A 15415-nucleotide genomic window follows, 5' to 3' on the forward strand; every position below is an offset into this window, starting at 1 on the left:
GAGCATTTATCCACTGGTTATGAAAATTAAAATCTAATTATAAACTGAAGAAAAATCTATAGAACTACTACTGAAATACATCATTCAAAAATCAAAATCAAAGATATCATGAATAGCCCAGAAATGCTAAAGGAACCATCCCAGATTAAAAAAAAAAAAAAAAAAACAGAAGAAACAAGACCACTGGACACAGTGAATAATTGATATTAAAATTTCCCCAAATTGGATTTATTTTGGTTCAAAGACAATTGTTAAAATAATTGTCAAATTTTGAATAAGATTTGTAGAGTAGATATTCACAATATAGTTTACTTATTTTGATCATTGCACCATAGTTACAGAGATAATTTCTCATTTTTAGATAATGTGAGTTTTTTTATTTACAAATAAAAAGACATTGTGTGCATCTTGCAAATGTTTCAGAGATAAAAACTGTTATGTACGTAGACTTATCTAGAAATAAAGAATAACATTTAGGGAATGTTTCTTATGAATTCCTTTCACTGCTGTCTTAAATCTTCTATAAATCTGAGATTATCAAAATAGAACATTTCTGAAAGAAAAATAAATTCTTAAAATATTAACAAGTAACAGCAAACACAATAAAATAAACCATGAATCTGTATAGATATAATAAATGAACAAATTTAGTGGTGAATGATACACATTTATATTTATATTAATATGTATAGTCTCAAACTATCTTCACACAAATAATAATTACAAAGTAAAATCCTGCAAATACCACATTAATGACCAATATTAACATCAGCAGTAATGAGGATATTATAGGTCACAAGATGTGATTCAAAGTGAAAATCATAGAATTGATTTCTGTGGTACTCTTGCCAAAAATATGTAATCTAGCTCCAATCGATTTTAAGCACATTCTACAAGCTTTCCCTCTGAAAAATTTAAGGTCATGAAGGTTAAGAAAAGACTAAGGAATATTTAATTCAGAAGGCATCTATAAAATAAAACAATTAAGTTCATTTCATGTCTCTGAAGGAAATATTTTTTTATAAAGAACAATATTAGGCTACTAGAAAAACATGAAAATAATCTGAGGATTAAGTGGTCCAAGGCATTATGATAGAATGTATAAGTGTTGATTTGAGAAACAGCATTTTAATGTGTGGTGTTTTTTTTTTTTTTTTTTTTTTTTTTTGCTTTTTTTCTTTATACAATCTTGGAAAATATTAGTGAAGTTGCAGGTTCTAATGCAAAGTACTTTTTCCCACTGAAGCATTTTAAAATGAATTGTTAACTATGCCATCTTTCATGATAGGTTTAGTATTTCCTACAAGTCAGAACATGCTAGATAACAATATAACCTTTATAATGAAACTGATACAATTAACAACTATGCTGTTACCTGTTAATATTTGAAAAATATACTCATAATAAATGAATGTTGAATTGTAGTTATCTAGCATGTTCTGACTTGTACAAAATACTAAAAATATCATAAATGATAGCATTATGTAAGCAATTCAATTTAAAATGCTTCAGCAGACAAAAGTACTTTATATTAGAACCTGTAAATTTACTATTATTTCCCAAGATTGTATAAACAAAGAGAAAAGGAAAAAAAAGAAGATAAAACACTAAGCAAATATTCTTATTAGAAAAATTAATAAGTCAGTGCCTGAAATATAAATTTAAAGATGGCAGTATAATAATTGCAATACATTAATCCATTATGAATATAGTAACCAGCATGTAAAAATAATGTTGCCTAATTCTCTGGACCCATATTCACTGATATAATATAAATAATCCATCATTAATGTGATATTTAGATCTTCCAAATTAGTGTTGACTTGGTTGCTGAATTGAGCTTAAATGTTAACATTTAGATAGTCTGAAAACACATCTAATAAAAACTGGTTTGCACTTGCACTTCACATTTTCTTACAGATATAAACAATTTTCATATTTTGATAATTTCATTATATGTTACACACATCCATTTCAATAAAGTATTTACATCATACATTTCATAAATATGTAAATATTATATTAACAGTCTGAAAAACACAATATTAGCTTTCATATTTTTTTTCTTAAAATCTCTGTATATCTTTATGATGTTTCCAAAAGTAAATCTTGTCTTGTCTTATTAGTAATTCTTAAGGCAGAAGCTTCCATGGTCAGGATTCAAATCCTGCAGCAAGAGAAAAAGAATTATATTTTTTCTCAAACATTTTATAAGTATAAGTCAGTGAAGAAGTTTAGAACTTTTCATTGTTTATAAGAAGAAAAAAAGATATGTCCACAATACAAAATCACTATGGAATGCAGTACGCCCATATTTTCATACACAATTGTCATTATGACTGAGTATCAGAGCTTTGGGTTTTCCACCCCTTATGCATAAATTTGACAACCATATGCTAGGGTATTCTGGCAAGAACTGGGATGACAACATGGAGATGATAATGGACACCTCTCAACAGTCATATACAATAGCTTCAAAAGCAGACAATCGGGCAATTTCCATACAGAGTCATTGGCATTAGGACAAGGATAAAACAGGTTACCACTGGAACACTTAGAAGGGACTTCTGTCCCAAATTTGTGTCAGTGTTTGAGGTCCTTCAATGGAAGTGATACATGAGTTAACACCTGAAGTAAAAGGAGAAATTGTGAGAGAAAGGGAAGAGGTGCATGCAGACACTGCAGACACCGAGATGAGAAAGAACACTTGTGGAATCACAGTGGTCCAGTGTCACTATAATCTAGAGCAAAGTGCCATAAAGCAAGTGAGATGAGATAGCCTGAGTAACCTGACAAAAATCCAGTTGTTTGGATATTTTAATTTTTGGCTAAGAAATTTCATACTTTTATTGAGGCAAATGTAAACTAATGACAGAGTCATGAAAGGGTATTTTAAATGTGTGACTGTTACTTAGTCAGTCTGGGATTTTGGCCATAAACCACAGAAAATGGGTGATGCCATTTTTTCCCACAAAAGAATGTCAGTGTATAGGCTGACAGTTTCATAGTGGGGCAGAAGTGGGAAAAAAGCAGTTTCACACTTAAGGTCTTTAATTTGTTGATATTCAGAATTGGAAAAAATACATAGCTCTTTAATTGTAATTGATTTCAGAAGTTATGACCAGCAGTTTTTAAACATTTGGCTCATTATAGATGTGCACTTGATGAGTTATGTGGTAAATACTTCCAACTCTTATATAAATATCACCATGTAGAGTGTTCTTTGTATAAAACTCTTCTCTTACTAATTCCCCAAATAGGGTCTAAAATATATTATTGAACATAGTAAGTATGTTGTAGTGATAACAATAAGGTGGTGTCTAATGCCTTTACACATTTGATGTGAAAACAAATGATTTTGACTGACAGAATTCCCATTCCTGTCTTCATGTTCTATTTTTAAAGAAAATTATTTTAAACAAAAATTTTTACTGGTGGATTTGACTATATATAATAGAGGAATTGATTATGACATATTCACAGATGCACATAAAATAATTTGATCACTCTTCCTCTCTAGTAGTTTTTTCCCTCTCCTTCTCCCTTCACCTTTGAAGGCATTCTGCAGTGATTACGGAGACATATCTTTGAAACGTGATGAAAGAGTTTAAAAAACACTCTTCTATTCAGGCTAGCATGATATGGCAAACTAATGTTCCACAAGGAAATGTAGAACTATTACATTAAGTTTTAAATAAACTAGCTTAGGCATAAGTAAAAAAGAAACACCACTTTCTCCCAGAAATACATTGGAAAAAGAGTTGCCTCCCAAATCCCCTTTGCATTGTGTCTACATTCATACACAATTTATCATTGTTTTGTAAATGGTAAATTATCTCATTTTTTTTCTGGTAAGAACTAATAAGAACAACTTATACTTGCATCCTGCATAACAACTAACTTTCATTCTCTTTTTGTAAACAGTCATCCAATTTCATGACTCTGAAGCACTTCAAACCCCATTCTCTCATTTTTTTTCAGAAAGTTATTCATATAAGCTAAGAAACTGAAAAAAATATATCAGCTATTAAATTAAATTGTAATTTATATGTTAAAATTATTTCTTTCTGTCATAACTATTTAACTTCAGCATTGTTTTATAAAGCTTAGATTTGTTCTCCTGTGATTTTTTAGGTCAAAATGCCAAATAAAAGAATAAGGTTGAGGCCACATTTAATATAGATATGCATGGCTTTACTATGTGTTAAGAAGTTCATCAAAACACCATTGAAGCAGGGTGTGATGGCACATGCCTGTAATCACAGTGGCTTAAGAGGATGAGACAGGACAGTCTTGAATTCAAAGCTAGTTTCAGCAACCGTGAGGCCTAAGCAACTCACTGAGACCCTGTCTCTAAATAAAACATGAATAGGTTTGGGGATGTGGCTCAGTGGTCAAGTGTCCCTGAGTACAATCCCTGGTGCAAAGAAACAAACAACCAAAAATAAATAAATAAATAAATAAAACCATGGAAGCTCTAAACCAAGGTGCAATGAAAGCAAGATGGTATCTTTTATTTGTTCATTTTCAAGCAGATATTTCATTATTGTAATAATACCCCTGATAAAAAAAATTGTCAAATATTATAGAAATATCTTCAAATGGGTTCAAAATAGCTCGACATTGTTTTGCTTATTAGCTCTTAAAAATATAGCTCATCATTTTTGGACTAATATTTGACTCGCTCAAATGAAGTCTTAGTATGAAGGAAATCACTGGGTTATACTGAAGGGCTCCTGTTCTACAATGCAACTCTAACCCTAACCTAACCCTAACCCTCACCCAACCCACGCCAGGGAGTTGGGGACAGCACTCAGTGTGGAAAAGTGAAATGAATCTGATCAAATTTTTTTGTGAATCCATATGAAGATATCACAGTGGATTACACCTTCATGTATATTCATAATGCATAATTCAAAAAGAAACTTAAAAACTACAAATAAGTATAAGATCAGTATCGCAGAAGAAAGAGAACACAGGGAGGAAGAAGGGGAGATAAAGTGGAAGTACTGGTCACTGAATTAGAGCACATTATATTTCATGCTTGTTTAATTATTGCAAAATTAACCTCAATATTATTTATGTCTAAATGCACTTTCAAAATTTTCATCAAATAAAAGAATAATTTAAATTTTCCATAAGAGTAAGTGGAGGGATCCTTGCTCAGTGGTAGAGTAATTGCCTACACATGTGAGGCACTGGGTTCAATCCTCAGCACCACATAAAATAAAGAAAATATATAACTAAAAAAATATTTTAAAAAGAGAGTACTTAGAAATTCTCCATATGTGGGCACAACACTAAAAGAATCAGAACAGAGACAGTGTATGCAATTATGGGTTTGTAATTTCTCTAAAGAAGTGTACATATTTCTAGGGGGCTTCAAACTTCCAATTAAAGCAATGTTGGTGGAAGAGAGACAGAAATCAGCGATGTATGACTTTGCAGGTAACAATGCTGCCTTCTTGAAAGACTCTCCTTGGAAGATTCTTGAGGATGCCATTAGCAATATGGATATTTTAAAGATAAATATAGCAGATGATGTATACCTTAGTTATTTGACTACCAAAGCCATTTTACTATGTTGAAGTATATTAAATCATCATGGTTTCCTTAAACACATGCAACTAGAAAATTTTAGTAAAGCTAGAAAGATTCATATTTAGTGAACCAGTTCAAGGACTTAAAGAATGTTCCTTGAAGATATTGTCAAGCATTTATTACCATCATATGTATATTCTACCTATTACCTAGATAAATTAAGCATTTGACAATGAGACAATTCAGAGCAACAGCCACTGGTTCAGAACAAGACAGGTGAGTGGGTGATCTAGATAGATTAAAGCTGCTGCCTAGAAAGATGGCCCATGAATTTGTTACCAGGGCTTCAGGAGACTGCCCATTCATTCTGTCATTCACAGGCCCCAACACTTATCATCAGAATATTTTAACCACTTTGCAGGTTATACTTCCCATCATCACAAGTATGACAATGTAGAGGGGAAAAACTATATAGAACATTTTGTCTCTAGATACCATGTAAGGATAATATTTAAAAATTAAAATAAAAATCAGTTAATCTGTCAGGTGTCAGAATGTGCTCAGAGTGTAGTTACAGCAACACTGGACACTTAAGGTTTCAGTTATAATCTTTCAAAAATTGTGAAACTTGGTTCATGTTTCCATGTAGAAGCAGTTTTGTCACAATATAACTATGTGAATCACAAAACTTCAAAAATACTTAACTAAAAGTCTAATAGACCAGATTACATATAGGAGAACACTAAGGGAAGAAAGCTTAATAGTTTACCTTCAGATGTAAAATGCAAAGGTAAGTGAAAGATAAACTTCCTAGACTAATATTTCAAGAGTACATTCATTTCCTAACATTACTTCCACAAATTATAGGGTCTAGTTTGCTTTTGCATGCTACCGATCTCATCAACCTGTCTCAAAGTTATGCAGTAGACACAAATTAAGGAGACTAAGTTGCTCTCTTTCAATCTAGGTTTTGACATACTTGTGGAATCTGGATTGTTCTATATGGAAGTGCCTATATTCTCTCAGTTGCATTTCTTAGAATTTTCAGTTCAGATTCCAGATGGCTAATTCTGAGTTCCATCTGACTTCTTATTGAAGTAAAATTAGTCTTTCTGAACTGCTCTGTAATTTCCGGAGCTGCTTCTTGTGTCTAAAGAACATAAAAAGAATATATTTTAAAAATAATTAGAACCCAAATAATTATTATGTAGTTATTTTATTTACTTCTGAGTCAAAAATTCAGACAGCAATTTTAAAAGTGAAGAAAAAAATATTAGACTGTAAACTTCTGTCATCAGTATCAATTACATTAAATCTGAACCAATAATAATTGAGTTCTTCCTCTCCCCCTTTCCCCCCTCATTCCCTGCCCTCCTCCTCCTCTTTTCTACTGCAAATGGAACCCAGGGCGTTGCACAGGCTAGGCTATCTACCATTGATCTGTGCTCAAAGTAATGAATCATTCTCACATTAGCACTCAGATCATCCGATAATTTAAAGAATAATAGAATCAATTCAAAATATGAAAGTTGAAAATTTTAACTTAACAATTCAAAAGTATATTTCTGCATCATATTTTTTTCTCCTCATTGTCTTACTTATGCCCACTATTATCAAATATCCAACAGTTATCTGATGAAAATTATTACTCAGATCAAATTAGCTGAAAGGATGATGTAAATTGTGGTATTTGAAGGGGCATCAAATGTCTTTCCTCAAGAGATATAGAATACACCTATGATACGTATATCCAAAATAGTTTACAATGAAATGAATTAAAGCAAACTGCAGATAAGTAAGATAGCCTGTAAAATCAGAAATACTTGTTTTTGCTTCTCCTCTAAATCCCATCTTGCTCGATGTTCAATGTCACATTCCCACCGTACTCCTTGGCCTCGTTCTACTCGAGTGCTCCGTGTGTGCCTTGGAAAGTTTACTACATTTTCTTCCAACTTCTTTTGATTTCTTTCTATTTTTTCAAATGTATCTTGTATACTTCTTATAAAAAACAAGTTCTGCATAAAACATTCATAGTTTGTTCTCAAATGTAAGTGCTTTGAAGATGTATTTTTCATCTTTGCAGTGAGATCATCCATCTGCATGAATAAAAGAAGTATGAAAAAACACAATATGAAAATAAGATACTGAAAATATTCGACACAAACTCAACAAATTTTATATAAATTCAACTGCAACAAAACATAATCTATACCAGCATTATGAAGAGTAGATTGAGTTTCTATAACAAGGTATATTAGCTTTTCAGTTGGTAAGGATTTCACATCTATAAATCCCAATTCTGGCTACATAATAAATGTTGAGGAAATCTATATAGAAGATGATTTTTCCCATACTGAATTTACTATTGGGTTAAGTGAATTTAATTTTATATTTTGTCACTGAAATATAGTTAGAATAAAAGTCTTAACAGGCCAATCTACTAACAAAAAATATTGATTGATATCAAATAGTAATTTTGTTAAAACAACTATTAGGCATTAATATTTTCCATTCATTCTAGAATAGGTGTGGATATCAGATATTAATCTCACCTTGGGAGAATTTATATCTCAACAAGATAATCACCATGCAAACACTGTTGGTGACAGAAAAGTCAGAGAAAGTGCATGAAAAATAAAAATTCATTTTATGTGATCTCTGAATAAACATGATCAAGTGAATAAAAACAGTCAAATCAGAAAGTACAGCATGAATAAGGCAGAGATATGGTACAATCGGCACAATTCATGAAGACCACAAAGAGGCAGGGTAATAAAAGCATGTCCAAATATTAACTTGTAAATAGATGCCCCTAGTCATGTAGTACTGGAGTTGTCAAGAGGTGGAAGCATTTTATGGTTTAGCAACTGATAACTGGCTAAGTGATATGGTCATAAAACAAAATTCTACTAGACAACAGAAAGAAATAAAATAGTGATGCTTGCTACAACACAGAGGATCCCTGAAAAAAGTATTCTAAGTCAATGAAACTGGTAAAAAACAAAAGACCTACTGTTGTATCAATTCACTTGTATGAAATATCCATTACAGAGTAATTTTAGAGTTAGAACTATAAGCCAACTTCCAAACAAGATTTCCAAAAACCAAAAGTTAATATCAAGAATCAGAAAATGGTGGCTGGTAGTTCAGTGGTAGAGTGCTTGCTTAGCATGTGTGCAGCTCTTGGTTTGATCCTCAGCACCACACATGAATAAATAAAGATAATGTGTCCATCTACAAATAAAAATGTTTTTTAAAAGCATCAATATGGGGCTGGGGCTGGGGCTGTAGCTCAGTGGTAGAGTGCTTGCCTTCCATGTGTGAGGCATTGTGTTTGATCCTCACCACCACATAAAAATAAAGATATTGTGGTCTATGTACAACTGTTTTTAAAAAAATCAATAAATGGGTTGGTATCAAACTAAAAAACTTTCACAGCAAAGGAAACCATCAAGAATTATGAAAAGGGAATCTTCAAAACGTGAAAAAATCTTTGCCATGTGCACCTCCAATAGAACATAAATCACCAGGATGTACAAATAATTCAAATTTTTTAACACCAAAAGAACACCAACCAATAATCCAATCAATAAATGGGCAAAGGAACTGAAAAGGCACTTCCCAGAAGAACATATGCAAATGGTCAGAAAATATATGAAAAAAATTCAATTAGAGAAATGCAAATGCCACACTGAGATTCCATCTCACTCGGGTCAGAATGGCAACTGAAAAGAATAAAATAATGATAGATGTTGGTGGCAGTGTGGGGAAAATGTTCACTTACACATTGCTGATGGGACTGCAAATTGGTGCAATCATTCTGGAAAGCAGTATGGAGAGTCCTCAGAAATCTTGGAATGTAACCGCCATTTGACCCACTTATCCCACTCCTTGATTTACACACAAAATCCTTAAAATCATCATACTACAGAGACACAGCCACAACAATGTCTAAAGTGGCTCAAATCACAATATTCAAGCTATGAAACCTTCAATAGATGAACAGATTTTAAAAATGTCATGTACACAGGATGGAATATTAATAAGCTGTGAGAAAGAATGAAATTATGGCATTTGCCAGTAAATGGATGGAACTGGAGATTATCATCCTAAGTGAAATAAGCCAATTCTCCAAATCCAAAGGCTGGAAGTTCTCTTTCATAAGTGAATGCTAACACAGAGTAAGGAATGTGGGAAAAAAGAATAGAAGTTCACTGAATTAAGACAAAAGGAATGGGAATGACAATGGAAACAGAAAAGACAGTAGAATAAATCTGAAACAACTTTCCTATATTCACATGTGAATACATGACCAGTGTAACTCCACATTATGTACAAATATAAAAATGTGAAGTTATAATCTATGATGTAAATATTCAAATACAGTCTACTATCATATATATCTAAAAAGAACAATAAAGAAACAGTGTACTACAGGGACATAGCCACATTAATGTTTATCGCAGCACAATTCACAATAGCTAGACTGTGGAGCCAACCTAGATGCCCTTCAATGGATGAATGAATAAAAACATGTGGCATATATACTCAATGGAATATTACTCAGCACTAAAAATAATGAGACCATGGCATTTGCAGGGAAATGAATGGCATTAGAGCAGATTATGCTAAGTGAAGTTAACCAATCCCAAGAAAAACAAATGCCGAGTGTCTTCTCTGATATAAGGGGGGTGACTCAAAATGGGGAAGAGAGGAAGAGCATGGGGAGAAGATTATCTCTACACAGGGAAGAGGGGTGAGAGGAAAAAGGAGGGAGAAAGGGAATTGCAAGGATGGTGGAAGGAGACCTTCATTGTTATACAAAATACATGTATGAAGATGTGAGAAAAAAAATAATAGTGTTACCTTAGATTAGGTAGAGAGAAGTGATGGGAAGGGAGGGGGAGGCTGGGGAGATAGGAAGGATAGTAGAATAAAACGGACATTATTATTACCATGTGTATATATGTGAATGCATGACCAATGTGATTCTGCAACCTGTATACTCAGAAAAATGAGATATTTTATCCCATGTGATTCAAATGTATGATATATCAAGGTCATTGTATTGTCATGGGTAACTAAAACAAATTTAAAAATCACATAAAAATAAAATAGAGTCTTGCCTAAAGTTAAAAAATAAATAAATAAATAAAAAAAAGTACTATGGTTTACATTTGTAAATTACTAAAATAATATATTGGTAGTTTTCTAGGACTTTGGACGTGTAGGGATTAGAAAACTGACAGCTAAGAGGTTCCAGGTTTCTTTTCAAGAACATGAAAATGTTCTAAAATTGACTATGTAAATGGTTACATAACTCTGTTAATGTACTAAGAGACACTGTATTTTACATGTTATATGGGTGAATTCGATGTCAGGTGCATTACATATATCATAAAAATGCCTTTTAAGAGAGGTACTAAAAAAAAACTTAGCTAACATTTTTCATTGTCTAGTTTGGATAACAGTCCAGACATAATACAAATATTTATATGCTTCATAATATATCTAAATAAATGAAAAAATAAAGAAATAGCCTATGTTTTTCAATAATTAAACTAAAACCTAAACATATCTGTATTTTGAGAAAAGCATAAAAAATTTGTACACATTTTTAAAGTCAATTTAGTAATTACTTTCAGATTTTGAATCGATGCACAAAAATGAAGTAAAAATAAAAAAAATTTCCTGAAACATTCTATTAAATAGTACCTCTATTTAGTTTTCCTTGTTGTAGAGACAGCATGAAAAGCTGCTGGGTTATAGAAAAAAGTCTCAGCTTTTCTCAGACTAGATATTTTAATGAAAGATGCTGATTTTGTAAGAGAAAAATTCTAAAAGAAAATTTTAAGTGTAAGAAATAAGTGCAGTATAAAGATGCCCAAATATAATAAAATCAATTATAATGAAAATATAAAGAAAGCTGTTCATTGAAATTAGTATCCCAGAATAACTTTTATTACTTAAGCAGGTGTTGATTTACAGACGACATGTTCAATTTTCTACATACTTGACTTGTCATTTGTCTTAGTTTCTTCATTAAATCCTGTCTTTATATTTTAAATTTATGTGAAAATGTGCTAAATCTTCTAGAGAAGCCTCTGATACACATTGTAGTTTCAGGGTACCAGCTGGCTGTATTTCAAGACATCTTGCAACTACCTGATATTTCTGTTAATGATTTTGTTACTCAGCTCACTTTAAAATTTTATTATTATTATTGTTATTATTATTATTATTACTATTGTTATTACTATTATTATTATATAATGATGTTTACTCTGAAAAAATATCACTACATACAACAGTAAGCTGCTGTTTATTTCTGAATTCCCTTAAGAAAATAGAAGATTGTGTACTCCTGCTTAGTCACTATCACATTCCTTACACAAAAGGGTGAGCCCTGTATCTCTACATACTGCCCTTGATAAAGTTGCAATGTTTAACAAACTACTGAAATCTCAATCAAAAATGGTTACACAGGTCTCATTGGTAGTGGTGAATTCTATAGAGGTTATTATCCTTCTCTTATTAGAGACTCAAGTTAATACTCCACATCCTCACATCTTTAAAGCTTTGCTAAAATAATTCCAATATACTTTCACAAAGAATAAAGGAGATGCTAGGTAACCTGGTCTCCACCTCACTGCCTGTCCACATCTCTTAGATTTCTCACTGGTCTTCACACCACTCCTGCTTTACATAAACCCTGCCACCTTCATTAGTCTGGACATGGGGGTTCAGTGCCAAATTAATGAATTTTAGATGGCTACAATTATCTTTGTCACTATATAATAGGAATTAGGCCATGAAATGAAGAAAACTATTAGCAAGTTATCATGAATATATGCATCAAATTACAGATGAAATCAACTGTGGTTTTGCTGCAATTCATCACATTAGTCCCAATTTATGATAATGACAAATAGACGCTTTTAAAGAGGTGGACAAGACATGAATGAAAACAAAAAAAAATATATCAGGACAGTTATTTTCAGATTTATGATAAACTTAAATGACTAAAAATAAATTTACCAACTAGAAATATACAAAAATATACTGAAGAAAGTCTATTACAAAATACACCATCTACATTTCAGTTCAACTGTAAAATCTGGAATAAACTGTAAAAGTAACTAATTTATTTGAAACTAGGTATGAGCATTTCCATTATGTGTTTCATTGTGATCTTCAAGTATAGCAACAAGAAGACATTAAAATTGTTATTCAGTAATGGGATGTAGCTCATTGGTAGAACATGTGTTTAGCATGTGCAAACTTTGGGTTGAATTAATAGCACCAAAATTAGATATTGTTTCAGCATTATTGAGACCATATTACTAATGTCAGCATATAAACCTACAAAAAAATCTTAACTCAACCTCTTAAATCTTTATAAGAAACAATTTCTTAAATTGAAGGGTCAGGCCCAAGTTTTAAAAATTTCCTCCTTTTTAAATATTAAAATACATTTTAACTAAGTCTTTTGTGTTTAGTTGACACATGAGTATCTATAGTTATTTTAAAATATGTACACAGTGTGTAAGAATCAGAGCAGGGAAATTGGAATACTCAGCACTTCAAACACAGATTGGTTGTGCTGCAAATGAGGTCTAAGTTATTTTGGCTGGACAACAGGTTGTAGTTCTGTGTTGATACAGAAACACATTCATAATATCTACATTTTTATATTCATCAAGATTCAACATTTAGCCATAAGCAGATATCAATTTGAGTATTCCTTTGAAGACTCTTTATAAAGATATCTTGCTTGATACTTACTTCTTCTGCTTTCTCCTTTCCATATTGATCCAGTTGTTCTTTTAAATGATTAGTTTCATTGATTAATTCCAAATATTTGTTTTCCAGCACGAGACGATATCTGTCATTCCGAGCTTGAAGATTTTTTATAACATCATAAAATTGGGTTTGGACATTAATAATTCCATCTATTTTATTTTCACCTTTGTTCTGATACTCATGCAACTGGTCTTCATGCAATGTACTTTCTCTTTGTAGTTTAGATACCTTCTCTTTAGAAGCTTCCTGCTTTCTGAGACGTTCATTCCTTATTCTTTCTTCATTTTGATACCTGTGTTCCATCTCCTTCAGTTGGCACTGTCTTTGCGTTAGGTGTCTGTTTACTTGATCTGTAGCCAAAGTCATTACTCTTGTCTGATGCAGCTCGTTTTCTAGGTCACTAGTTTTTACTTCAGACTTTGCAATCTGTTGGGAAGGAATCTCACTACTACCGTTTAGGTTAGATACATCAATATTCTTTTTTTCCTGTAAACTATCTGTTTCTGGTCTTTCTGTGCTTTGTTTTTCACTCTCAGGTGTGAAATTTTCCAATGTATTCTCAACTTTACAAATATCCAACTGTTCATTGTCCTGAAATATTTCCATAAGTGTTTCCTCATTCAATTTTTGTGTCCATGGAAGGCTGGTATTCTTTTCTCTTAAAATTTCAGTATTCTCAAAGCACTTCTTTTCCTGGTTCTGATATTTTACTGTGTCCATTCCCAATCTCTTCATAGAGACCTCATCCTTCTTCTTGTGATATTTATGCAATAGCTTTTTCTCTGTCCCATCACTAGGAGAAACCTAAATAAAACCAAGGATACATTTAGCTAGCACTCAATAAAATGATGTTTCATAATTTTCACTGAAATTAAAGAAAAACCTGTTTATTTATATGGTGAAAGGGTTTCAATAAATAGATAACCACAGAAGAAAAATTAGATGCAAACTTCTGAGATTATAAAAATATGAATTCCCAAGAGTTCAAAAGTTAATTCAAGAAGATGGATCTATGAGAGTAAAAGAAAATTATAACTTAAAGAATGTAAGAACTGCCAGGTTCAGGGGTTCATGCTTGTAATACCAGTGTCTCAGGATACTGAGGCAGGAGGATCACAGGTTCAAAGCCAGTCTTCAGCAATTCAGTGAGACCCTGACTCATTCATAAATAAATAAATAAATAAATGGCTGGGATGCATCTCAGTGGTTGAGCACCCTGGTTCAATTCCTGGTTATATAAAAAAGAAAAAAAATAAAGATTGAAAAAATCTGCATTATACCAGAATGAAAGAACAGATTAAGTGATTAGTTAGTTTGCCAATGTAAAAAGAAAAAAAAACTTTGCAGAAGAGAAGCAACAGAGAAAACCTCACACATGTAGTTATCTAATACTAGACAAACACACTATAAAACATGCATTGGGGAAAGGATAGGTTCCTCAACCAATTGTGCTGGGAAAACTGAAAACCCATATGTCGTAGGAGAAATTTAACCCCTATTTCTCAAAAACAAAGTGGACCAAGAACCTACATAATAGATAAAAGACCCTAGACCTATTACAAGATTATACAGGCCCAGCACTCCATCTTGTCAGTGTAGGAAATGAATTCCTCAAAAAGTCACTTAAAGCACAAGAAGTAAAATAAAGAATCAATAAATGGGGTGGTATCTTTACAGCAAAGGAAACCATCAAGAATGTGAGTAGACAGCATACAGAATGGGAGAAAATCTTTGTCACTGACATGTCAGATAGAGCATTAATCTCCAGAATATATAAACAACTCGAAAAATAACTCACAAACAAAAAATAACCCAATCAATAAATGAACAAAAAACTGAGCAAGCACTTCAAAGAAAAATATGTATAAACAGTTAACAAGTATATGAAAAAAATGTTCAACATCTTTAGCGATTAGAAAAATGAAAATTAAAACTACACTGAGATATAAAGAATGCAAGTAACAATAAATGTTGGTGAGAATGTGGGGAAAAGATTGACTCATACATTGCACCAAGCAATTTTTCAGGAAAGCAGTATATAGATTTCTCACAAAACCTGGAATGGAACGAC

The 15415-nt window shown here is 32.0% G+C and overlaps 1 protein-coding gene across 3 annotated transcripts in view; it reads right to left on the minus strand.

Moving 5' to 3' along the window:
- Positions 1-212: 212 nt before the first annotated feature.
- Positions 213-15415, minus strand: part of LOC144364854 (ankyrin repeat domain-containing protein 26-like) — a 46635-nt gene continuing 31432 nt past the window's right edge. For all 3 annotated transcript variants that reach the window (XM_078014834.1, XM_078014827.1, XM_078014823.1), the window contains exons 18-21: positions 13327-14148; positions 7365-7637; positions 6521-6691; positions 213-2167 (exon numbers count right to left, since the gene is read on the minus strand). In XM_078014834.1, the coding sequence (XP_077870960.1) occupies positions 6554-6691; positions 7365-7637; positions 13327-14148 (1233 nt within the window). In that variant the 3' untranslated portion in view covers positions 213-2167; positions 6521-6553. The remainder of the gene's footprint in view (positions 2168-6520; positions 6692-7364; positions 7638-13326; positions 14149-15415) is intronic.

The sequence above is a fragment of the Ictidomys tridecemlineatus genome, chromosome 1 (genome assembly GCF_052094955.1).
Source record: "Ictidomys tridecemlineatus isolate mIctTri1 chromosome 1, mIctTri1.hap1, whole genome shotgun sequence".
In the NCBI taxonomy this organism is placed as follows: Eukaryota; Metazoa; Chordata; class Mammalia; order Rodentia; family Sciuridae; genus Ictidomys; species Ictidomys tridecemlineatus.